Genomic DNA, 24,618 nt, shown 5'->3' on the forward strand with positions numbered 1-24,618 from the left:
TAAAGAAGTATGGGCTGGATGAATGGACTATAAGGTGGGTAGAAAGTTGGCTAGATTGTCGGGCTCAACGGGTAATGATCAATGGCTCCATGTCTAGTTGGCAGCCGGTGTCAAGTGGAGTGCCCCAGGGGTCGGTCCTGGGGCCAGTTTTGTTCAATATCTTCATAAATGATCTGGAGGATGGTGTGGATTGCACCCTCAGCAAATTTGTGGATGATACTAAAGTAGGAGGAGTGGTAGATACGTTGGAGGGCAGAGATAGGATACAGAGGGACCTAGACAAATTGGAGGATTGGGCCAAAAGAAATCTGATGAGGTTCAATAAGGATAAGTGCAGGGTCCTGCACTTAGGACGGAAGAACCCAATGCACCGCTACAGACTAGGGACCGAATGGCTAGGCAGCAGTTCTGCGGAAAAGGACCTAGGGGTGACAGTGGACGAGAAGCTGGATATGAGTCAGCAGTGTGCCCTTGTTGCCAAGAAGGCCAATGGCATTTTGGGATGTATAAGTAGGGGCATAGCCAGCAGATCGAGGGACGTGATCGTTCCCCTCTATTCGACATTGGTGAGGCCTCATCTGGAGTACTATGTCCAGTTTTGGGCCCCACACTACAAGAAGGATGTGGATAAATTGGAGAGAGTCCAGCAAAGGGCAACAAAAATGATTAGGGGTCTGGAACACATGACTTATGAGGAGAGGCTGAGGGAAGTGGGATTGTTTAGTCTACAGAAGAGAAGAATGAGGGGGGATTTGATAGCTGCTTTCAAGTACCTGAGAGGTGGTTCCAAAGAGGATGGTTCTAGACTATTCTCAGTGGTAGAAGAGGACAGGACAAGGAGTAATGGTCTCAAGTTGCAGTGGGGGAGGTTTAGGTTGGATATTAGGAAAAACTTTTTCACTAGGAGGGTGGTGAAACACTGGAATGCGTTACCTAGGGAGGTGGTGGAATCTCCTTCCTTAGAAGTTTTTAAGATCAGGCTTGAGAAAGCCCTGGCTGGGATGATTTAATTGGGGATTGGTCCTGCTTTGAGCAGGGGGTTGGACTAGATGAGGTCCTCCTGAGGTCCCTTCCAACCCTGATATTCTATGATTCTATGATTCTATGATTCTTTTTCTGTTAGACTGAAGAGCCCATTATTAAATATTTGTTCCCCATGTAGATACTTATAAACTGTAATCAATTCCCCTCTTTGCTAAGATAAATTGTTTGTGCACCTTGAGACTATCATTAAAAGGCATGTTTTCTAATACTTTAATCATTCTCGTGGCTTTTCTCTGAATCCTCTCCAATTTAGCAACCTCCTTCCTGAATTGTGGACTCCAGAACTGGACACAGGATTCCAGCAGTGGTCACAGCAGTGCCAAACACAGAGGTAAAGTAACTTCTCTATGCCTGCTCAGGATTCCCCTGTTTATGCATTCAAGGACTGCATTTGTCATTTTGGCCACAGTGTTGTGCTGGGAGTTTGTGTTCAGCTGATTATTCACCATGACACCCAATGTACATTTGGTTATATGAAAACACATCATGTTTCCTTGCACCTACTTTACCAAGCAATGAGATTGATCTGTACCAGTGATCTGGCTTCCACATTATTTGCTGCTCCCCCAATTGTTGTGTTATCTGAAAGCATCACTAATAATGATGTTATGTTTCCTTCCAGGTTACTGATAAAAATGTTAAATCGCATAGGGCCAAGGGCTGATTCCTCTGGGACTCCACTGGAAGCACCTGCCTTGATGATCATTCCCCCCTTACAGTTACGTTTTGAGGCCTATTTGATAGCCAGTTTTTAATCCATTTAATGTGTGCCGTGATAATTATACATCATTCTATTTTTTAAGCAAATTATGGTGCAGTACCAAGTCAAGCACCTTACAGAAGTTTAAGAATATTACACCAACCCTGTTATTTTTTATCCATCACACTTGATATCTCAGTCTAAAAAAGATGAGATTATTTTAACAGGATCTATTTTCCATAAACCCATGTTGATCAGCATTAATTACATCACCCTCCTTTAATTATTTATTGTTCGAGTCGCATATGAGCTGCTCCATTATCTTGCCCAAATCTGACGGCAGACTGGCAGGCCTGTAATTAACCAGCTCATCCCACTCACCGTTTTTAAATATTGGCCCAAGAGCAGCTTTACTCCAGGCTTCCGTAACTTCCCCAGTGTTCCCAGAGAATCAACATTAATGTTCCAGCAAACTCCTCAGCTCTTTTTAAACTATATAGCAACACCGACGGCATCTCCTGGGTACGGTCCTGCACAACTCTTGATGGGAAGATAACTAGAACTTCTGTTCTGACTTTGGAAAAGAATCTATCTCCAAAGAGGTCAGATATGAAGAGAGTTGCCAAATCAGATAAAAAGGCAAAAAAAGAGATTAGAAACACCTTTACAACAGATATCACTCAAAGAACTGCTGAGTCTAGAACCTGGTGACTGTGTTTGTCACCAGGAGGAAAAGGATGGATAAGTCCAGCTGTTGTAAAAAAAAAAATACTTCACAGCCCAGATCATCTCTGATCGAGACTGATGGTGAAGAGATCAGCATAAACCATTGACATCTAGAGTTTGTTCCTCAGAAGGAGAAATCAATGGAGCAACTCTGCAGAGGGAGACCTAGAAGAAAAAGACTCAAAGATTCCAAACTACCAGAGATAGTCACTGCAACTAATGGACAACCAAATGACCAAGTTGTTACACATTCAAGTCGCGTAACTAGACAAACAATAAGGTCCAGAGACACTTAACAGACTGATATGTGTAATTCCCAGTTTGGGAAAACTTACCCACACTAGATGTGACCTAGCTCACTCACAATAAATATGAGTGTAGCTGCTGTGCCATGATCAGTGGGGCAGGCCAGCCTCCTACACACCTAGCTAGCGGTGCCGATGGGCTTGAACTTGGCCCCTCACACCACCCCGGCTACCATGCTGTGGTTAGCATATTGGCTGTAACTGAGCTGGGAGCGACTGTGACGTTATTGAGCAGCCTATCTCGGATCTATTTGGTCCTCACCCTGTAGATGATGGGGTTTAGCATGGGGGGCACCAGGAGGTACACATTGGCAATAAGAATGTGGAAATGCAGGGGCCCATTCTAGCCAAACCCGGGTGTGAGGAGGAAGAAAAGACCGGGAATGTAAAAGGCTAAGATGGTTCACAGGTGGGAGCTGCAGGTCCCCAAAGTGTTGACCCAGGCATCTTCTGTTGGGAGACTGAAGATGGCCCTGAGAATCTGAGTATAGGACATGGCAATAAAAAAAAAATCCAGACCGATCAAACAGAATGCCAGAGAGAAGCTGTAATTACTGACGCGGATATCGGCACAGGCCAGCTTCACCACAGCTATGTGCTCGCAGTACGAGTGGGGGATGATGTTGGTTCTGCAATATGGCCACTGCCTCGCCAGGAGGAGAGAGAGCAGTACAGGCATGCCTCTACGCAGCACCACGGCCAGTCCAATCTTGGCCATCATGTAGTTTGTCAGTGTGGTAGAATGTCTCAGGGGATCGCAGATGGCTACATAGCGATCAAAAGCCATGGCCACGAAGATCCCAGACTCCATCGTTGAGAAGGAGTGAATGAAGTACATCTGGGTGAGGCAGGCACTGAAATTGATCTACCTGGAATTGAACAAGAAGATGCTCAGCGTTTTGGGTAGGATGGATGTAGACAGGACCAGGTCGGTGACAGCCAGTGTTAGGGGGCTTATTCCTTCACCCGCTTACTTCCCTGGGCCTTCTTGCATGAACAGAGAGCAACAATACCCGAAGTCCAAAGGTGCAAACAATTTGATGTTTATTGGGATGAACTTCCAGCAAGCATGATTCCAGTTTCCTTCCTTAGTGTCCCGCTTCCCAGCTCTGACACCACAGAGCCTTACACCTGTGTCCCTGTTTCTGTTCCCCCCCTTAGCAAAACATGATTCCAATTCCCCACTCCCATTCCCTGTTCCCATCCCCCCTCCCCCCACTTCCTGATTGACTGCAGACTATATAGTAAAACTTGAGTTCTGCTTAGCTATACCTTAACCAATCATTTTCCTGAAATTTAACTAACCAATCCTAACATCTTGTAACATGATTATGTAACCAATTATATCCCACCACCTTAATTAGTTTACACCCAGCAAAATTAATTATACAGCAGACAGAAACAATCACAGAACCAGACAGAGGCCATGCAAATAAACAATGGCAATGTGGGGACTGTAATGACAAAACAATGCAGAAGTCAAGAGTAACAGCTGTGTTAGTCTGTATTTGCAAAAAGAAAAGGCGGACTTGTGGCACCTTAGAGACTAACCAATTTATTTGAGCATAAGCTTTCGTGAGCTACAGCTCACTTCATCGGATGCATACAGTGGAAAATATAGTGGGGAGATTTTATATACACAGAGAACATGAAACAATGGGTGTTACCATACAGACTGTATCAAGAGTGAAAGGTGAGCTATTACCAGCCGGAGAGCGGGGGGGGTGGGGGGGACCTGTACATGGCAGAGGGGCATTGCTGGCACATATCACATTGGTAGATGTGCAGGTGAACGAGCCTCTGACATTTTCATTATTCACAGAAATTAATTATGCCCTCTTGACCCTACTCATGCCAATTCCACGTCTGGTAGTGCTCCATGCATCAATAATTCCTATTTGTCTTGGTGTGGGAAACCTTAATAGACACCAGCAGGAACCACGAGGGCTGATAGTGCTTATTGCTCTTTGTTCCTTAATGCACTGAAACCCAGACTAGAGAGTTCATGCTGTAGGGAGTTCCCCATTCACCTGGTAGCTGAAAATCTGTGAATGGAAAAAATCAAAGCTTTGCCAAGACATGTGCCGGGGGAAACATCCCAAGTAAAACATAACTCGGGGAAAAGAGCTGGGCATAATTTATGGCAGCTCAACGGAAACACTGCTCTTTTGAAGCAGTGACCAAACCAAAGACAATGTTCAGCTAAGGAATGGGATGGAGAATTACCCGCTCTGGATATGCACACAGTTTTGGTCGCCCTGTCTCTGTAAAGGATCTAGCAGAAAGAAAGGGGGTTTCTGAGACAGGCTATGAGAATGGGGCAAGTTGCCATATGCAGACAGACTGAAAAGTCTGGGACTGTTGAGTTTAGAGAAGAGAGATAAAAGGGGGCATACGATAGAGGAGAGGAAAATAAACAGTGGAACTGATAGATTTCAGAGTAGCAGCCGTGTTAGTCTGTATTCGCAAAAAGAAAAGGAGTACTTGTGGCACCTTAGAGACTAACCAATTTATTTGAGCATAAGTTTTCGTGACATTCAAATGGACAAACAGAGAACAGCTCCCAACCAGTAATATCTAGAGACACTTCGTGGTTCAAAAGGCTAATTCCTCAAAGCTGGAGCAAATTTTCAGCAAAACTGATGGGAGGGAAAAATTCAGACAGAAAAATGAAGTGAGGACCTCTCCCGTCGGTGTAAGTAGTGTCTACACTGAAGCAGTATTACAGCACCGCTGTAGCATTTAATTTGTGGATAAGCCCTCAAGCATATCATCATGAAAAGCATCCAGTCTGGATCTGCAGACGTGAGGAGTTGGAGAATCCACCAATTCCCTTTGCAGCTGTCCCAAAGGATAATCACTGTCAGTGCTATTTGGTAGTTATTTCCAACTGGAATTCATTTAGATTCTGCTTCCAACCATTGAGTCTTGCTTTGCCTCTCTCCTCTAGATTAAAGAGCCTAGTATTACTATTTAAGATAAGGAGATGAAGCTCTTTAAGTCTGCTATTTTCTCCAGCCTCCATTCATTTTGTGGCTCTTTTCTAGACCCACTACAATTATTCAATATTCTTTTTGAAATGTGGAGCCCGGCACTGGATGCAGTCGGTTTCACCAATGCCATGTGCAGAGGAAAAAATCCTTCCCTTGCTCCAGCTCACCACTCCCCGGTTTATGAATCCAAAGATCACATCAGCCCTTTTGGCCAGAGCATCCCCCAGGGAGCTCACGAGGAGTTGGCTCTCCACACTGATCCCTATATACTTTTCAGGGTCCCTGCATTCCATAATACAGAGTCCTAGTCAGGGAGTTGTGCCTGCATTCTCTGTTCCAAGAGGATCACTTTGCATTTGACTATTTTAAAAGATTTTGTTTGCATGGGCCCAACTCACCAAATACTCCAGATCAGTCTGTATGCCTGCCCTAGCTTCCTCATTGTAACCAATCTGCCATCTGAGCAAGTGAAGCAAACTGAGCAAGAAGCTGTCTGAGAGGGAAAGCAACTGGTCAGTCAGTCAATGAAAAAGAATGTTACGCCATTGTCTATGCTCTGGAAAAGCTACGCCCATATGTTTGGGGACAGCGTTTCCACCTGCAAACCGACCATGCTGCGCTACGGTGGTTTCATACCGGCACAGGAAATAACAAAAAAAACTTATTCGGTGGAGTTTAGCTCTCCAAGATTTTCATTTCGACATCCAACACATCTCAGGAGCTTGTAACAAAGTGGCTGATGCACTCTCCTGTGAAAGTTTCCCAGAATCAACTGGTTAAAATCGTCCTTGAGATGTGGAAATATTGTTAGTCTTTATATACTTGGTAGTATATTTACAGGTGCATGTGTCTTATTAACTGTTTTCTCCTAGAGCTCCAGGAAGAAATCCCAGCCAGCGTTTCACCTTAGCTGAGATTTGGGGGGCGTGTAATAAATATAAAGGGAAGGGTAACCACTTTTCTGTGTACAGAACTATAAAATCCCTCCTGGCCAGAGGCAAAACCCTTTCACCTGTAAAGCGTTAAGAAGCGAAGATAACCTTGCTGGCACCTGACCAAAATGACCAATGAGGAGACAAGATACTTTCAAAAGCTGGAGGGGTGGGGGGAGAAACAAAGGCTCTCTCTGTCTGTGTGATGCTTTTGCCGGGAACAGAACAGGAATGGAGTCTCAGAACTTAGTAAGTAATCTAGCTAGATCTGCGTTAGATTATGATTCCTTTAAATGGCTGAGAAAATAAGCTGTGCTGAATTGAATGGAGATTCCTGTTTTTGTGTCTTTTTGTAATTTAAGGTTTTGCCTAGAGGGATTCTCTATGTTTTGAATCTAATTACTCTGTAAGATATTTACCATCCTGATTTTACAGAGGTGATTCTTTTGACCTTTTCTTCTATTAAAATTCTTCTTTTAAGAAACTCAATGCTTTTTCATTGTTCTTAAGATCCAAGGGTTTGGGTCTGTGTTCACCTATGCAAATTGGTGAGGATTTTTATCAAACCTTCCCCGGGAAGGGGGGTGTAAGATTTGGGAGGATTTTGGGGGGAAAGACGTTTCCAAACGGACTCTTTCCTAGTAATATCGGTTAGACGTTTGGTGGTGGCAGCGAAAGTCCAAGGGCAAAAGGTAAAATAGGTTGTACCTTGGGGAAGTTTTAACCTAAGCTGGTAAAAGTAAGCTTAGGAGGTTTTCATGCAGGTCCCCACATCTGTACCCTAGAGTTCAGAGTGGGGAAGGAACCTTGACAAGCCCCAAGACATTCATTGATATCTGCAAAGAGTCCCTCACTTGAAATGGTTACTGTCAGAAGGCCCTACAGGGGAAAAAACAATGTATTTGAACTTAAATCAATTGAAAAGGGCTTTGTGACCATCTGTATATATATCTGAATATATCTTTTCAGAGTTAAAAACAGGAAACATCCCTCCTCTTGCAGTCCATCAGCAATTCAAGAGAGTTTCTGTTGAAAGAGACAGTCTCCAAGCGACCTGAGGCTTTTATACCGTTATAACTCTTTCTTTCAAAATAGTTAGCAGGTTGATTGGATCCCCCCTCCCGAGCATTCCCTTTTGTGATTGGGGGGGAGGGGAAATAGGTTGTCTGCACAATTGGGCTGCTTTTCTTTTTCTTTTTCTTTTTCTTTTTTTTTTCTTTTTTTAAGTTCAAATACATTGTTTTTTCCCCTGTAGGGCCTTCTTACAGTAACCATTCCAAGTGAGGGACCCTTTGCAGATATCAATGAATGTCTTGGGGCTTGTTTTTGTTTTTTTTTAAAAAAACATGTTTCTTTCATGCTTAAAGTTTGGTGGGGTGGGGGTGCTTTCTAGAAAAAGTGCCACATAGACTTCAACCAACTCCTGGGTCATATTTAAACTGGCCTATAGTGTTCCACTAACTCCTGGCGTCATATTTAAACTGTCCAATAGCATCTGCGAACTCCTGAGGTTTTATTTCATTTCATATTAATTAGAACTCACCATTCTCACCCACCCACCTCCCTTACTCTGGGTGCACCCCCATAAAATTTAACCCTATGGGAACAAGGGTGAGTAATCACAGTCACCCTTGGCTATTCAGTGAGGGGGGGTTAAACCCATTCAATTCAACAGAATAAGTCAGCTCTATTGTACTCAACCGCATGTCTGAACCATCCCTGTTTGTTTTATTGTAAACACATTTTTAGGATATTTTTTCCCCTCCCACAACATACATTTCAGCTTGTTGCTGTCAATGGGTCTCTCTTACACAAGACACAAGAGCTAGGCTCTCACAGACAATTTATTTATTTTTTATTTAAAAGACATACAGCTCCTTGAAAACAAACCAAGATGCTCCTTTAAAAAAGAAAAAAACTTTAAGCTCCCTTAGGGGCCAGAGACCTTCTAACAGAAACACAGATAGTCACAAAGCCCTCTTCAATTGATTTTTTTTTAAAATTTACAGCTACCAAGTTTTATATCGCCTGGTTGGCCCCACACCATTCTTTCACTTTCACTAGCCTTTTTCTGAAGTAGGGTTCTGTAACTTTTTGTGCGGACCAGATGGTCAATATAATGCTCTAAGCAGGCATCTTCCGGTTTGGTCATTTTCTTTAAAAGGAAAGGAGAATTCTACCACCTCCCTAGGTAACGCATTCCAGTGTTTCACCACCCTCCTAGTGAAAAAGTTTTTCCTAATATTCAACCTAAACCTCCCCCACTGCAACTTGAGACCATTACTCCTTGTCCTGTCATCTTCTACCACTGAGAATAGTCTAGAACCATCCTCTTTGGAACCACCTCTCAGGTAGTTGAAAGCAGCTATCAAATCCCCCCTCATTCTTCTCTTCTGCAGACTAAACAATCCCACTTCCCTCAGCCTCTCCTCATAAGTCATGTGTTCCAGACCCCTAATCATTTTTGTTGCCCTTTGCTGGACTCTCTCCAATTTATCCACATCCTTCTTGTCGTGTGGGGCCCAAAACTGGACACAGTACTCCAGATGAGGCCTCACCAATGTCGAATAGAGGGGAACGATCACGTCCCTCGATCTGCTGGCTATGCCCCTACTTATACATCCCAAAATGCCATTGGCCTTCTTGGCAACCAGGGCACACTGTTGACTCATATCCAGCTTCTCGTCCACTGTCACCCCTAGGTCCTTTTCCGCAGAACTGCTGCCTAGCCATTCGGTCCCTAGTCTGTAGCGGTGCATTGGATTCTTCCATCCTAAGTGCAGGACCCTGCACTTATCCTTATTGAACCTCATCAGGTTTCTTTTGGCCCAATCCTCCAATTTGTCTAGGTCCCTCTGTATCCTATCTCTGCCCTCCAGCATATCTACCGCTCCTCCCAGTTTAGTATCATCCGCAAATTTGCTGAGAGTGCAATCCACACCATCCTCCAGATCATTTATGAAGATATTGAACAAAACCGGCCCCAGGACCGACCCCTGGGGCACTCCACTTGACACCGGCTGCCAACTAGACACGGAGCCATTGATCACTACCCGTTGAGCCCGACAATCTAGCCAACTTTCTACCCACCTTATAGTGCATTCATCCAGCCCATACTTCTTTAACTTGCTGACAAGAATACTGTGGGAGACCGTGTCAAAAGCTTTGCTAAAGTCAAGAAACAATACATCCACTGCTTTCCCTTCATCCACAGAATCAGTAATCTCATCATAGAAGGCGATTAGATTAGTCAGGCATGACCTTCCCTTGGTGAATCCATGCTAACTGTTCCTGATCACTTTACTCTCGTGTGAGTGCTTCAGGATTGATTCCTTGAGGACCTGCTCCATGATTTTTCCGGTGCCGCTGGCCTGGCGCATCTATGACACAGCCCTCACAATCTTCAAAAAGCTTTTCCCTAAGACAGTGATTAAGAACAGCATAAACAGACACGCGTACAATAGTCCGCATGACTTTGTTACGCTCATGACATGGCACTGGCTCAGTCAGTTCCATGCCAAGCCTCCTCCTAAACTCCTCATAGCCATCATCCTCGGAGTCCTCTTCAACATTTTATATCGGCATTGAGCAAAACCAAGGTGGGCCCGGTTCATCTTCGCTGCTTGATGCAACGCTGTCCAGGGTCTCCGGGTCCCCTGGAAAGGCATCATCGAGCTGTCAAGAGATTGTTTCAGAAAAGAAACAGTGTAAGTACCCCACTGCTTAGTTTTTGATTTACACAATCCCTGGTTCCTAGCCCCATTACACCCACAACCCTCGACCGTCACTTCTTAAACTTTCATTTACCTAAGCATTGTCTTTTCCATTCACCTCGTCTGCTAGTGACTCCCCTGAGCTGCGTTCACCTTCCTCCTCCAGGGGGATGAACAACAAGAGGCCATCACGCTCATCGGGGAGCCTCACAAGTGGCTGGGTTTCTGGTTCGGGTTCCGGCATATCCATCAATGGCTGGGCCAAAGGGCTCCCCTCAGTCCTCCTTGGACCTCTTGCTGATGTAACGCTTTCTCCGCAGTTTGTCAAAGACCCTTGGGGCTAAAACAAATTCCAAAGTTCTCACGGGGGTGGTGAAGGAGTCCATGTTTCCACGATTTCTAAAACACGTGCGCTTGGTAAAAGATGGCCTCTTCTGCCCGGTGCTGGGACTTATGGGGTGATGGTGCTGTGCTCTGATTGGCAGATGGGTCACATGCCCCTCTTCTGGGCAGTTCACCCCATCCCAGAACCTGCACTTTTTTGGTCAGATCTGCTCTCGGGGTGGTCCTATGCGGCCAAAACCCCTCCTGATTGGTAGAGGGTGGTGGGAGGAGTTGTTAGAGGGGTCACACAACTCACTTCCAGACAGGACACCCCGCCCTGGAACTCGCCCTGATTGGTCATATCTCCTCTCAGAGCAGTCCTACAGGGGCGAAACCCCTCCTGATTGTTAGAGGGAAGTGGGAGGAGTTGTTAGAGGGGTCACATGACACACCTTGCTTCCGGTCATGTGGCAGCCTTGACCCCGGAAATAATACCCCCAGGGGGTGGGACTTCCGGTGACAGGATGGCAGGGTTTAAGGGGTCAAGTGATGAGGTTTAAGGTGTCAAGGGGTGGGGTTAGCATTTTATTGACAGTTGGGCCCTTATACTACTAACCATCCTGAACAAAAGTCTCCCCTCACATAGCGCTGTCCACATCGGCCCTTTTGTCAATCAGGAGGGTGTTTTTTTTCACATTGCTGATTGACAAAAGTTTTACCAACAAAACTTCTAGTGTAGACAAAGTCTGAGTGGCATGATAGTAAAGACGTCCAGAGCCTTGAGCTTTGCACTGTTTAAGAAGATTGCTATTTTCTCCTGGTCTTCTTTCTCACCAAAACCAGCTGCTTGAAAAGCTATATCTCAAAACTCTGTCTCAATCTCCTGGTGTCTACTGCATGACTTGGGGGATTCATCTCCTTGGGGGCTTTCAGTTGCTCCACCTCCAGGATGGCTCCTTTGTTCCTTCACCACAGCGAGATTTTCTCTGTCCTCTCCTCTGGTCTCCCTTCTGGTACTGGGGTTGTCTTGGGAATTGTCAAGGTTCCTTCCCAACTCTGAACTCTAGGGTACAGATGTGGGGACCTGCACGAAAACCTCCTAAGCTTATTTTTACCAGCTTAGGTTAAAACTTCCCCAAGGTACAAATTATTTTACCTTTTGCCCTTGGACTTTATTACTGCCACCACCAAGCGTCTAACAAATATATAACAGGGAAAGAGCCCACTTGGAAACGTCTTTCCCCAAAAAATCCGCCCAAACCCTACACCCCCTTTCCTGGGGAAGGCTTGATAAAAGTCCAAACCCTTGGATCTTAAGAACAATGAAGAATTGTTCCTGCTTTTGTGTCTTTTTGTAACTTAAGGTTTTGCCTAGAGGGATTCTCTATGTTTTGAATCTGATTACTCTCTAAGGTATTTACCATCCTGATTTTACAGAGGTGATTCTTTTCCTTTTTCCTTAATTAAAATTCTTCCTTTAAGATCCTGATTGCTTTTTCATTGTTCTTAAGGTCCAAGCGTTTGGGTCTGTATTCGCCTATGCAAATTGGTGAGGATTTTTATCAAGCCTTCCCCACAAAAGGGGGTGTAGGGCTTGGTGGGATATTTTTGGGGGAAGACATCTCCAAGTGGGCTCTTTCCCTGTTCTTTGTTTAACACGCTTAGTGGTGGCAGCATAGGGTTCAAAGACAAGGCAAAGTTTGTACCTAGAGGAAGTTTTTAACCTAAGCTGGTAAGAATAAGCTTAGGGGGGTCTTTCATGCAGGTTCCCACATGTTTACCCTACAGTTCAGAGTGGGGAAGGAACCTTGACACTAGTTTTCTTCCTAATCAAGTAAACCACCAGTCTTAAGAAAGTCCCAGAGAACTACTAAGAGGTTACTGGCTGTTAAACTTAGAGAGTTGTGGTAGGGGGATAGCTCAGTGGTTTGAGCACTGGCCTTCTAAACCCAAGGTTATGAGTTCAATCCTTCAAGGGGCCATTTAGGGATCCAGAACAAAAATTGGAGACTGGCCCTGCTTTGAGCAGGGTGTTGGGCTAGATGACCTCCTGAGGTCCCTTCCAACCCTGATATTCTATGATTATTATGTTATTGGTTCTACAAAGTGTTTTAATGAATATTGTCATGTATAGTGTAAAGAAGTGGACATGGGATGTTAAATATGTTAAAGCTTGTTTTATTAGTTGTTTATAGATTCTTTTACATAATATAATGCTGGTGAATGGTGTTAATATGGGATGCGGATGAGCTGGTGTGAACATTCCGGCGGTTGGAGAATTTTAGCCAGGGGGAATGTAAGGGGACTGTTGGCCCCTCACTAAAAGTAAGTGAGGATTTTTGATTGGCCAGCTCTTAGTAACCAAAGGAAGGGGAAGGGTCCGTGGGAAACCAGGCCCCTGAGCCTGAGAGGTCCCAGGGATAATGGGAAGAGGCCAGTGCTCCTAGTCAGCTGGATTGACAGGGCAGGCAGGCCAAATAGGAAGTCAGGAGGTCAAGGGTGTGCTCTGCTCCATATCAGCTGGGGTTACCTGGGCCAGAGAGTGGCCGAGCTAAGGAGAACGCAGGGGCCCAGGATGATCTGGAAGCAGAAACTCACCAACCAGAGCCAGAGAGGACAGAGAAACAGCCCAGGGAGCTGGAGGCAGAGCAGCAGCAGTGCTGGGGCTGGAGCTGGGGCTGGAGCAGTCTGGAGTAAAATGAAGTGCGCAGTTCAGGAAAGCCAGGGGGGACCCTGGGCAGAGGGCCCAGGACAGGGAGATGCTCTCAGCCAAGAGGCCTTGCAGGCCAGATTTAGCTGAGAAATCATAACTCCAATTGGGGTCGACGCTGGGAAGAAGGATTTTGCAGCCCAGAGCCTGAGGCATGTGGCCACCACCGGAGCAAGTGTCTGACCTCTGGCGTCCCTGCAGCAGAGCCTGGGAACTGCCCTGACATTCTAGAGATGGCTGCTTGGAGTTTCTTCATGCCACAGAGCGGGGTGATGTGTCCTCCTTTCACCTTTTCCATTTTTTCCCTCTTTAATAATTGATTGCTCTTTAATAAATTGTATTTGCTTGAACTGTCTGTAATGATCAGTGGGTGAGGGAAGCATCCAGAGAAGAGAGAGCACTGCAGAGTGGGGAGACTCTAAGACTCTATCCACTGCCCTAAGTGACTACAGCAGGGTTGGGGGTCAGGCCCTTCAGGAATCCTGGGCCCAACCTTGTTGGGGATACAAGGACTCTGCCACACAGGAGAATGGAATGGGAGGCATCTGGGTAAAGGGATTGGGAGTGAGGACTCAGATCCTTTCACTAGGCAATTCCAGCAGGGAAGTGTCTAAGCCAGGAAACAGGTTTCAGAGTAGCAGCCGTGCTAGTCTGTATCCACAAAAAAAAAAAAAAGGAGGACTTGTGGCACCTTAGAGACTAACAAATTTATTAGAGCATAAGCTTTCGTGAGCTACAGCTCACTTCATCAGATACATGCAGTGGAAAATACAGTGGGGAGATTTATATACACAGAGAACATGAAACAATGGGTGTTACCATCCACACTGTAAGGAGAGGTTTCCTCAGCTCTTGTCCCCTAACGCCCCTACTCTACTTGTGCTATATTGATGACATCTTCATCATCTGGACCCATGGAAAAGAAGCCCTTGAGGAATTCCACCATGATTTCAACAATTTCCATCCCACCGTCAACCTCAGCCTGGTCCAGTCCACACAAGAGATCCACTTCCTAGACACTACAGTGCTAATAAACGATGGTCACATAAACACCACCCTATACCGGAAACCTACTGACTGCTATTCCTACCTACATGCCTCCAGCTTTCACCCTGACCACACCACACGATCCATCGTCTACAGCCAAGCTCTGCAATACAACCGCATTTGCTCCAACCCCTCAGACAGAGACAAACACCTACAAGATCTCTATCAAGCATTCTTACAACTACAGTACCCACCTGCGGAAGTGAAGAAACAGATTGATAGAGCCAGAAGAGTTCCCAGAAGTCACCTACTACAGGACAGGCCTAACAAAGAAAATAACAGAACGCCACTAGCCGTCACCTTCAGCCCCCAACTAAAACCCCTCCAACGCATTATTAAGGATCTACAATCTATCCTGAAGGATGACCCAACACTCTCACAAATCTTGGGAGACAGGCCAGTCCTTGCCTACAGAAAGCCCCCCAACCTGAAGCAAATACTCACCAGCAACCACATATCACACAACAGAACCACTAATCCAGGAACCTATCCTTGCAACAAAGCCCGTTGCCAACTGTGCCCACATATCTGTTCAGGGGACACCATCACAGGGCCTAATCACATCAGCCACACTATCAGAGGCTCGTTCACCTGCACATCCACCAATGTGATCTATGCCATCATGTGCCAGCAATGCCCCTCTGCCATGTACATTGGTCAAACTGGACAGTCTCTACGTAAAAGAATAAATGGACACAAATCAGATGTCAAGAATTATAACATTCATAAACCAGTCGGAGAACACTTCAATCTCTCTGGTCACGCGATTACAGACATGAAAGTTGCGATATTACAACAAAAAAACTTCAAAACCAGACTTCAGCGAGAGACTGTTGAATTGGAATTCATTTGCAAATTGGATACAATTAACATAGGCTTGAATAGAGACTGGGAGTGGCTAAGTCATTATGCAAGGTAACCTATTTCCCCTTGTTTTTTTCTAACCCCCCGCCCCCCCCAAGACGTTCTTGTTAAACCCTGGATTTGTGCTGGAAATGGCCCACCTTGATTATCACGACAAAAAGTTTTTACCCTCCCGCACTCCTGCTGGTAATAGCTCACCTTACCTGATCACTCTCCTTACAGTGTGTATGGTAATACCCATTGTTTCATGTTCTCTATGTATATAAATCTCCCCACTGTATTTTCCCGCTGGATGCATCCGATGAAGTGAGCTGTAGCTCACGAAAGCTTATGCTCAAATTAATTTGTTAGTCTCTAAGGTGCCAAAGTCCTCCTTTTCTTTAAGCCAGGAAAGTTCCCCACAGGAGCAGGACTGTTCCCCTGCTTACATTTGTCAGGAATTCTTAAAGGGACTTGCCTTTTTTATCTCTTCTAAAGTGGAACTTTTGCCTTTTGAACGTTTGCTCTTTTGCTCTATTCAGGGCTCTTGAAATTTCTGCAAAACTGTGTAATAACCGGCTCTGTCTGCCTGACTGAGACTATAGCTACACCCAGTCCTTGCAGTGGCACAGCTGTACCGTTGTAGATGAGCTGATGTAAGGTCTGCCGTGTAACCGCTCTGTGCCGATGGGATAGAGCTCTCCTGCACGAATAATTAAACTGCCACCGATGAGCGCCTCCTGCTGACATAGCGTTGTCCACGCCAGCACTGTTGTTCGTCAGGAGTGTGTTTTTTCACAGCCGTGGCCGACAAAACTTTACCAACAAAAGTGCTAGTGTAGACACTGCCTCGAGTCCTGTAATGTTTAAGAAATTGCAATTTTCTCCTGGTCTTTCTCACCAAACCTAGCTGCTTGCATAGATTTATCTCAAAAATCTCTTCCCGGAGTCTGCTGCATTACCGGAGAGTTTCAACTCCTTGGGGACTTTCAGCTGTTCGATCTCTAGAATGGCACCTTCGTTCCTTCACTACAGCCCTCTTTTCTCTGCCCTTTCTTCTGGTCTCCCCTCTGATATCAGGGGTTTTCTTGGGAAATCATCAGAAGGAGGCGCAGACTGCAGTCGAGGAAGGGAGGTGTGATTAGAACTAAAGCAGAGTTACAAGAGCCACGCACTCCCAGCTGTGTGTCTGGTGCAGCCGCCACTCAATGGCCTGTTCTCGCTAGGCCCAATCTAGTTCCCCGAAACGCGTTCTCTGGTCTTAGAGGCCCGGGACACGCTTCTAACAGCAGGGCAGGGCCATGCATTTTAGATGTCTCAAACCCTCCCAGCAACCGATGTAACCACCCATTCTTAGGGGTGTTGCTCCCCCAGCTCCCCTCTTGTCCCCTTTCTCGTTTGATACACACAGTAACTGTGTCTTCTCTTAACGTGATTGATAAGCTCCTTGGGCAACTGGCTGTAGCTCCTGTGTTTATGAAGGATCCAGAACAAATGGCTCTGAACTAGAGCGGGGCCTCTGGAGGCTTCCACAATACAAATAATGATAATAAATAATCAACACAATAATCCAGCCAAATCCCTTTGCCTTTAGCTGCAGACAAAGGTCAAACCATATTTGCCAGTGTTAGTAACTTGAATAGAGGTGGACAGGGCAGCCCCGTTCACCTCGGACAGGAGAATTCTTTCAGTCTCATTCCAGGGCTTAAAAGGGAAGACTTCATGCATCTGACAAAGTGGGTTCCAGCCCATGAAAGATTATGCCCAAATAAAGTTGTTAGTCTTTAAGGTGCCACAGGACTCCTCCTTGTTTTAGTAGGATGATAGTTACTGATGAGAATTACTGAGCTCTGATCCCTTAGCAACATCCCTGTCTGTCTGCTGAAAGGGTTTGTATCTTCCCATAGTGATCTTTCTCCAGATCTGTCTGTCTACTATCTACCCAGCTATCCTGAGCATTTACAGGATATCAGGCCCTAAGGACACCTAGGCATCATCCCTATTTTTTTTACTAATAAACTATCATTTTTAAATATGCACAAATTCACAGAGCAGCCAATTCCTCTCTGACTCAGCACACAGCCCAAGAGTTCTTATCTCCCTTTGGGCACATCCCTTAATTACTGTTTACTCCTAATGCTGGATAAAGAACACAGAAGTGCAGACAGGCCTGTCTCCAGCCTGTTTACATTCAGATGCTGCCTTTCCCCTAGAGGCTGAGCGATCCCCCCTGGGATTGCACAGAGCTCTATTATAAACGCTGCACACCCCTGTGTCAGCTCTCGGAGCGGGATGCTGCTGCAGATATTGGGGTGAGAGAGGTGTGGGACACGGCCACCTGAAGGGGATTCCCAGGGAAGACGCTTCTGTCTCAGAAATCACAGGTACCCATCTCTTGCTGAGGAGCTTACCTCTCAACAAACGCAGTGCAACATGGAAATCACGGGCTAGAGAAAAGGTTGGTGGTCCTTTCCACTCTGCATAGCCATGAAGCATCCCAGGACCTATTCTACTGGTGATAAGTTTGCTCTAGTATCATGGACCAAAATGTAACACTTTTCTGTGCACCCCCACCCGCTGCTGATGAACGTAAGAAGAACGGCCGTACTGGGTCAGACCAAAGGTCCATCCAGGCCAGTATCCTGTCTGCTGACAGTGGCCAGTGCCGGGTGCCCCAGAGGGAGTGAATCTAACAGGTAACGATCAAGTGATCTCTCTCCTGCCATCCATCTCCACCCTCTGACAAACAGAGGCTAGGGACACCATTCCTTACCCAGCCTGGCTAATAGCCATTAATGTACTTAACCTGCATGAATGTATCCAGTTCTCTTTTAAACCCTGTTATAGTCCTAGCCTTCACAACCTCCTCAGGCAGGGAGTTCCACAGGTTGACTGTGCGCTGTGTGAAGAAGAACTTCCTTTTATTTGTTTTAAACCTGCTGCCCATTCATTTCATTTGGTGGCCACTAGTTCTTATATTATGAGAACAAGTAAATAACTTTTCCTTATTCTCTTTCTCCACACCACTCATAATTTTACAGACCTCTATCATATCCCCCCTCAGTCTCCTCTTTTCCAAGCTGAAAAGTCCTGGCCTCTTTAATCTCTCCTCCTATGGGACCTCGTTCCAAACCCCTAATCATTTTAGTTGCTTCTTTCTGAACGTTTTGTAATGCCAGTATATCTGTTTTGAGATGAGGGGACCACATCTCTACGCAGTATTCAAGATGTGGGCATCCCATGGATTTGTATAAGGTCAATAAGATATTCTCCATCATATTCTCTATCCCTTTTTTAATGATTCCTAACGTCCTGTTTGCTTTCTTGACTGCCGCTGCACACTGCGTGGACATCTTCAGAGAACTATCCACAATGACTTCAAGATCTTTCTCCTGATTAGTTGTAGCTAACTAGCCCCCATCATATTGTATGTATAGTTGGGGTGATTTTTCCCAGTGTGCTTTACTTTACATTTATCCACATTAAATTTCATTTGCCATTTTGTTGCCCTATCACTTTTTGAAGTTCTTCACGGTCTGCTGTGGTCTTAACTATCTTGAGCAGTTTAGTATCGTCTGCAAACTTTGCCACCTCACTGTTTACCCCTTTCTCCAGATCATTTCTGAATAAGTTGAATGGGATTGGTCCTAGGACTGACCCTTGGGGAACACCACTAGTTACCCCTCTCCATTCTTAAAATTTACCATTTATTCCTACCCTTTGTTCCCTGTCTTTTAACCAGTTCTCACTCCATGAAAGCATCTTCCCTCTTATCCCACGACAATTTAATTTACATTAGAGCCTTTGGTCAGGGACCTTGTCAAAGGCTTTCTGGAAATCTAAGTACATTATGTCCGCTGGATCTCCCTTGCCCACATGTTTGTTGACCCCTTCAAAGAACTCGAAGAGATTAGTAAGGCACGATTTCCCTTTACAGAAGCCAGGTTGACTTTTACCCAACAATTTATGTTCTTCTCTGTGTCTGACAATTTTATTCTTTACTATTGTTTCATAAGATTTACCGGTCTGTAATTGCCAGGATCACCTCTACAGCCCTTCTTAAATTTTGGCGTTACATTAGCTATCTTCCAGTCATTGGGTACAGAAGCTGATTTAAAGGAGAGGTTACAAACCATAGTTAATAGTTCCACAATTTCACATTGGAGTTCTCTCAGAACTCTTGGGTGAATGCCGTCTGTTCCCGGTGACTTGTTACTGTTCAGTTTATCAATTATTTCCAAAACCTCCTCTAATGATACTACAATCTGCTACAATAAAATAACTTTTCCTTATTCACTTTCTCTACACCACTCATGATTTTATAGACCTTTTGAGTTTTGGGCTAGCTGTTCTTCAATCTCCTTCTTGGCTTTTCTCATTACATTTTTACACTTAATTTGGCAGTGTTTATGCTCCTTTCTATTTACCTCATTAGGATTTGACTTCCACTTTTTAATAGATGCCTTTTTATCTCTCACTGCTTCTTTTACATGGTTGTTACAAAGAACCATTTTATTTCTGTCACTCTTTTCTGCAACCTCTCCAGTTTTTCAAGATCCTTTTTGAAAAGTCTGGATAATTTTCCTCAGCTTTGGGGAATTAACCCTTTTGTAGATTAAATGTCAATAGATATTACTGGTTGGGAACTGTTCTCTGTTTGTCCCTGTGAATGTAATCAGTTCCATTCTTTATTTTTCTCTCCTCTATCATATGCCCCCTTCTTTGTCTCTTCCCCAAACTCAACTGTTACAGACTTTTCAGTATCTCCGCATGTGACAACCTCCCTCATTCTCATAGCGTGTCTCGGAAACCCCCTTTAAAATGCTACATCCTTTAGAGAGATTGGGTGACCAAAACTGAGTGCGTAACCAGAACAGGTTATTCTCCATCCAATTCCTTAGTTATCTGAATATTGTCTTTGTTTTGGCCAGTGCTGCGAATGGACAGGTGTTTCCATGGACCTGCTATCAATGACGCTCAGGTCCTTTCCCTGAGGTCTGTTCTAGTTTGAATGTTTCCCATGGCACATGTCTTGGCAAAGGTTTGATTTTTTTCCACTCTCAGATTTTGAGCAACAGGGTGATGCTGAACTCCCAACAGCATGGACTTCCTAACTGGCTTTCATGTAATTAAGGAACAATGATGGATAATCAGTATCCATACTTGTGTTTCCTGCTGGTGCCTCTTAAGGTTTCCCACACCATGACGTGTAGGAATTATTGAAATGTGGAGCACTATGAAATATGGAATTGACATTAGTAGGGTCAGTTGTTAATAATTCATTTATCTGAATAAAGAAAATGTCATGTATCAGTGTGTGAAGAGCGACTAATCTGCTTCACCCATGAGAACAGCCCCCAGTAATGCATGTAGTGTCTCATATTAACATTGCCTTTCTGTCTAGGCTTTTGTACTCTGACCATCACTGTACACCCTGGAAACATAGAGGAAGTCGGCGGGAACATACGGCACATGCAGGAGACACCATTCTGCCTTACATTTGGACACATTCTCCCCTACTCCATGTCAGATTCCAACTCAACTGACTTCACCAACCCCTCCACCTTCATCCTGCTGGGCATTCCTGGACTGGAGGCAGCCCACGTCTGGATCTCCATCCCCTTCTGTGTGATCTATGCCTTAGCCATCTTGGGGAACTTCACCATCCTGTTGATTGTGAAGATAGAGCCGAGCCTCCATGAGCCCATGTACTATTTCCTCTGCATGCTGTCTGTCACCGACCTGGTCCTGTCCACATCCACCCTGCCCAAAATGCTGAGCATCTTCTGGTTCAATTCCAGGGAGATTGATTTTAGTGCCTGCCTCACCCAGATGTACTTCATTCACTGCTTCTCAACGATGGAGTCTGGGATCTTCGTGGCCATGGCTTTTGATCGTTACGTGGCCATCTGTGATCCCCTGAGATATTCCACCATCCTGACAGACTCCTTGGTGTCCAAGATTGGCCTGGCCGTGGTGCTGCGTGGCAGCGTACTTGTACTGCCTTTTCCCTTCCTGGTGAGGCAGTGGCCATATTATAGAACCACAATCATCTCCCACTCGTACTGTGAGCACATGGCAGTGGTGAAGCTGGCCTGTGCCGATATCCGGGTCAGTAGTTACTACAGCCTCTCTGTGGCATTCTGTTTGATCAGTCTGGATTTTTTTTTTATCACTGTGTCCTATATCCAGATCCTCAGGGCCATCTTCAGACTCCCCAGAAGGGCTGCCCGGCTCAAGACTTTTGGGACCTGCAGCTCCCACCTCTGTGTCATTTTGGCTTTTTACATCCCCGCTCTCTTCTCCTTCCTCACACACCGGTTTGGCCAGAATGTGGCCCTGCATTTCCACATTCTCATGGCCAACGCATACCTCCTGGTGCCCCCCATGATAAACCCCATCATCTACGGGGTGAGGACCAAACAGATCTGGGACAGGTTGCTCCGACTATTTACTCATAAAGGGACCTAAAGTTTTCTCCATTACAGATTTTGGTCGGGGTGGCAACTTTAAGGGTGATTCCTGGGGCCATTAGTCTCTTGAAAAATCTAATTTTTTGCATGTAATTTAGCTATTCGTTTAATGCTCCTATCAGCTAATTTCTATCTAAAAGACGTAAAATTAAATATATATTTTACCCACTCAGCTCTAACACTAGCATATCATGACATCTTGTGGCTGGTCACTTGAGGGATACTGGTTAGGTTTAAAATTTTAATGTATATTCTTACTTTGTTACTAAGTCTATGGAGAGAGAGAGAGACCCCGTCAGGGCTCCTGGGTTCTACCTTAGCTTGGAAACAGAGTGTGATCTAATGGGTTACAGTGAGGGACAGATAGAGTACCTATGTTCTGACAGTGGCCCATTCCGGGTGCTTCCATGCAAATTAAAAGAACATCGCAATCATCAAATGATTCATGCCCTCTCTTCCACTCCCAGCTTCTGGAAAACAGAGTCTAGGGACACCATCCCTGCCCATCCTGGCTAATAGCTATTGATTGACCTATCCTCTTGGAACTGATCTAATTCTTTTTGGAGCCATGTTATAGTTTTGGCCTTGATGATATCCTCTGGCAAACAGTTCCACAGGTTGACTATGAAGAAATATTTTCTTTTCTTTGTTTTAAATCTGCTGCCTATTAATGTTATTTGGTGACACTCAGTTCCTATGTTATATAAAGGAGTAAATAAGATTTCCTTATTCAATTTTTCCACACCAGTCATTATTTTTATAGACCTTTCTCATGCCCTCCCCCACCATGGTCCTCTCTTTTCCAAACTGAAAAGTCCCGGTCTTATTAATCTCGCCTCATATGGCAGCCATTCCATACCCCTAATCATTGTCAGGGGGGCACGTGTGATGGGTAGTGGGGAAATCACTCTTTAATTTTCCTTTGCTCTATACCTCGGCTTGCTTTTCTCCTGTGGCACAGACCAGAATACAGTCTTTTCCAGGACTTGGATGTATGGCTTATATAAAAATACAAAATTGGACCTCAGAGAGCTCTAGTTCCATTCACATATTGCTGTGACACTCTGTCCCCCAAAGCAGCACCATGGCATCCCCGTATTCACCATTGTTATATAATTAAAACAAATCTTGTACAAAATTTGTCATGTGAGGTGCTAATGGAAAAATTATGGTGTGAATCGACTGTTCAACTTGATGGCCCCTCAGTGAACATAATGGGCCATGGAAGAAGCTTATCTCCACCTGATGGACTTTTCTGTGGATGGGCTAATAGATTTTAAATTATCTTTCTGCAGTTAAAAAATCTTCTTTATAGTTTTTACCTAGAACAGCGTTGCGACAGTGTATGGAGTCAGGGGGACAATTGAGGAAATGGTGAATATTAATAAAGTAAAATATCACAATGAGTTTTACAGATATACCATGTGAGGTATCTGCAAAAATGTTATAATTTGCCAGATATGATAATCTCATGCATGCATTTGTATCACCTTTGTATTGTGAGTTATAGATGCATATTTCTGTATTTCAAACTTGTGCCCTGCTTCTGGGTGACACCCCAAGTCAGTCTGGCATCAGCACTGCCTAGCCAGCTTGATGGCTCATTGAGGACCATTGCCATACAACTGACCTCTTGAGAGAAGGCAGATACACCTCATGGCTCAGCAAGGCACACAGGGAAATGCCTATGGACAGAACTCTAAGGCTTTCAAGCCATGTTCTGGGCAGCTTGTGTTTGAAACAAAGGAAGCACAGGCCACATGGCAAAAGACTGTGAAAGGCATCTGCAGTTTCTCCATTTTCCCTCAATCCTGCTTCTTACCTCTGGAGGAACTTTGCTACAAACTGAAGCTCTGAAAGGACTGAATGACCCAGCCAAGCTGTGGATGTGCTCCAGAGGGACTTTCAAGCCAGCAAACTCACCTATACTGCTGGGAACCTGATATATAGACTCTGAAGTCTTTGTATGTCTGTGACAGTTTTACCATTTAACATCTCTCTTCTTGTTCTTTCTTTTTTCTTTATAATAAACCTTTAGTTTTAGACATTAAGGATTGGCTGGCAGCGTGGTATTTTGGATAAGATCCAAATATACTGACCTGGTGACAGGGCTGACTCTTTGGGGTCAGAAGAACATTTTGAATATATGAGCAGAGTTTTTTTAAGAAGCTTCTCACTCTATTGGACCTAGGTGCTGATTGGGAAACAGAGAACTTGAATGCAACCCGAGGACTGTGTGATTTCTTTTCTTACTTCTTGATAACCAGTGTGGGGGATCAGAAGCACCGTTTGTGACTGTTTGGGGAGTTTAATTTCAGTGTTACCCACCAGTCTTGGGAGTATCTGCTCTCCCTTTTGCAGCCAGTCCTGACCTCAGCATTTCCATTGAGGGCTGCCCCAGGCACACCAGATCACAAGTGTGTTGTTTGAAGTGTAAAGGGAAATCTGCTCAGGAACAGGGGCTGGTGCATTGTCCTTTCCACATTGAGGGTGGGGACACACTGGGTAAGAAACTTACACTGGTCAGGCTTTGGACCAGGGTTGGGAAGACACAGAGATCAGCTATGAAATAGCTGCTGGGAGAAGACACACCTCTTATTCCAGACAGCACAGATCACAGCTCTCTAGGTCCCAGTGCTGGGATTGGGGATCACAAGGAAAGCATGAAATGGGAGTTGGTGGATTTTTTGCTTGAGCATAACCCTGGGGTTGGGAAGCAGCTCCAGAGAGGGCTATTCAGTATGCAAAGTCCCCTTACATCCTCACCTCACCAGACCCTGGAAAACCACGACAGCAAAAATGACCTTA

At 45.0% G+C, this 24,618-nt stretch overlaps 1 protein-coding gene and 1 pseudogene across 1 annotated transcript; one reads left to right on the forward strand and one right to left on the reverse strand.

Moving 5' to 3' along the window:
- Positions 1 to 3,022: 3,022 nt before the first annotated feature.
- On the reverse strand, positions 3,023 to 6,210 carry LOC141980720 (olfactory receptor 52B2-like; annotated as a pseudogene).
- A 14,599-nt stretch (positions 6,211 to 20,809) lies between these two features.
- On the forward strand, positions 20,810 to 21,808 carry LOC141996972 (olfactory receptor 52K2-like). The gene has a single exon (XM_074969303.1). It carries the CDS (start codon positions 20,810 to 20,812, stop codon positions 21,806 to 21,808), a length of 999 nt encoding a protein of 332 aa, XP_074825404.1.
- Positions 21,809 to 24,618: the final 2,810 nt, after the last annotated feature.

This window comes from Natator depressus, chromosome 1 (assembly GCF_965152275.1).
Source record: "Natator depressus isolate rNatDep1 chromosome 1, rNatDep2.hap1, whole genome shotgun sequence".
Classification (NCBI taxonomy): Eukaryota; Metazoa; Chordata; order Testudines; family Cheloniidae; genus Natator; species Natator depressus.

Coding starts and splice junctions, on each gene's coding strand:
- LOC141996972 (XM_074969303.1), top strand. CDS start 20,810: ATGCAGGAGACACCATTCTGCCTTACATTTGGACACATTCTCCCCTAC.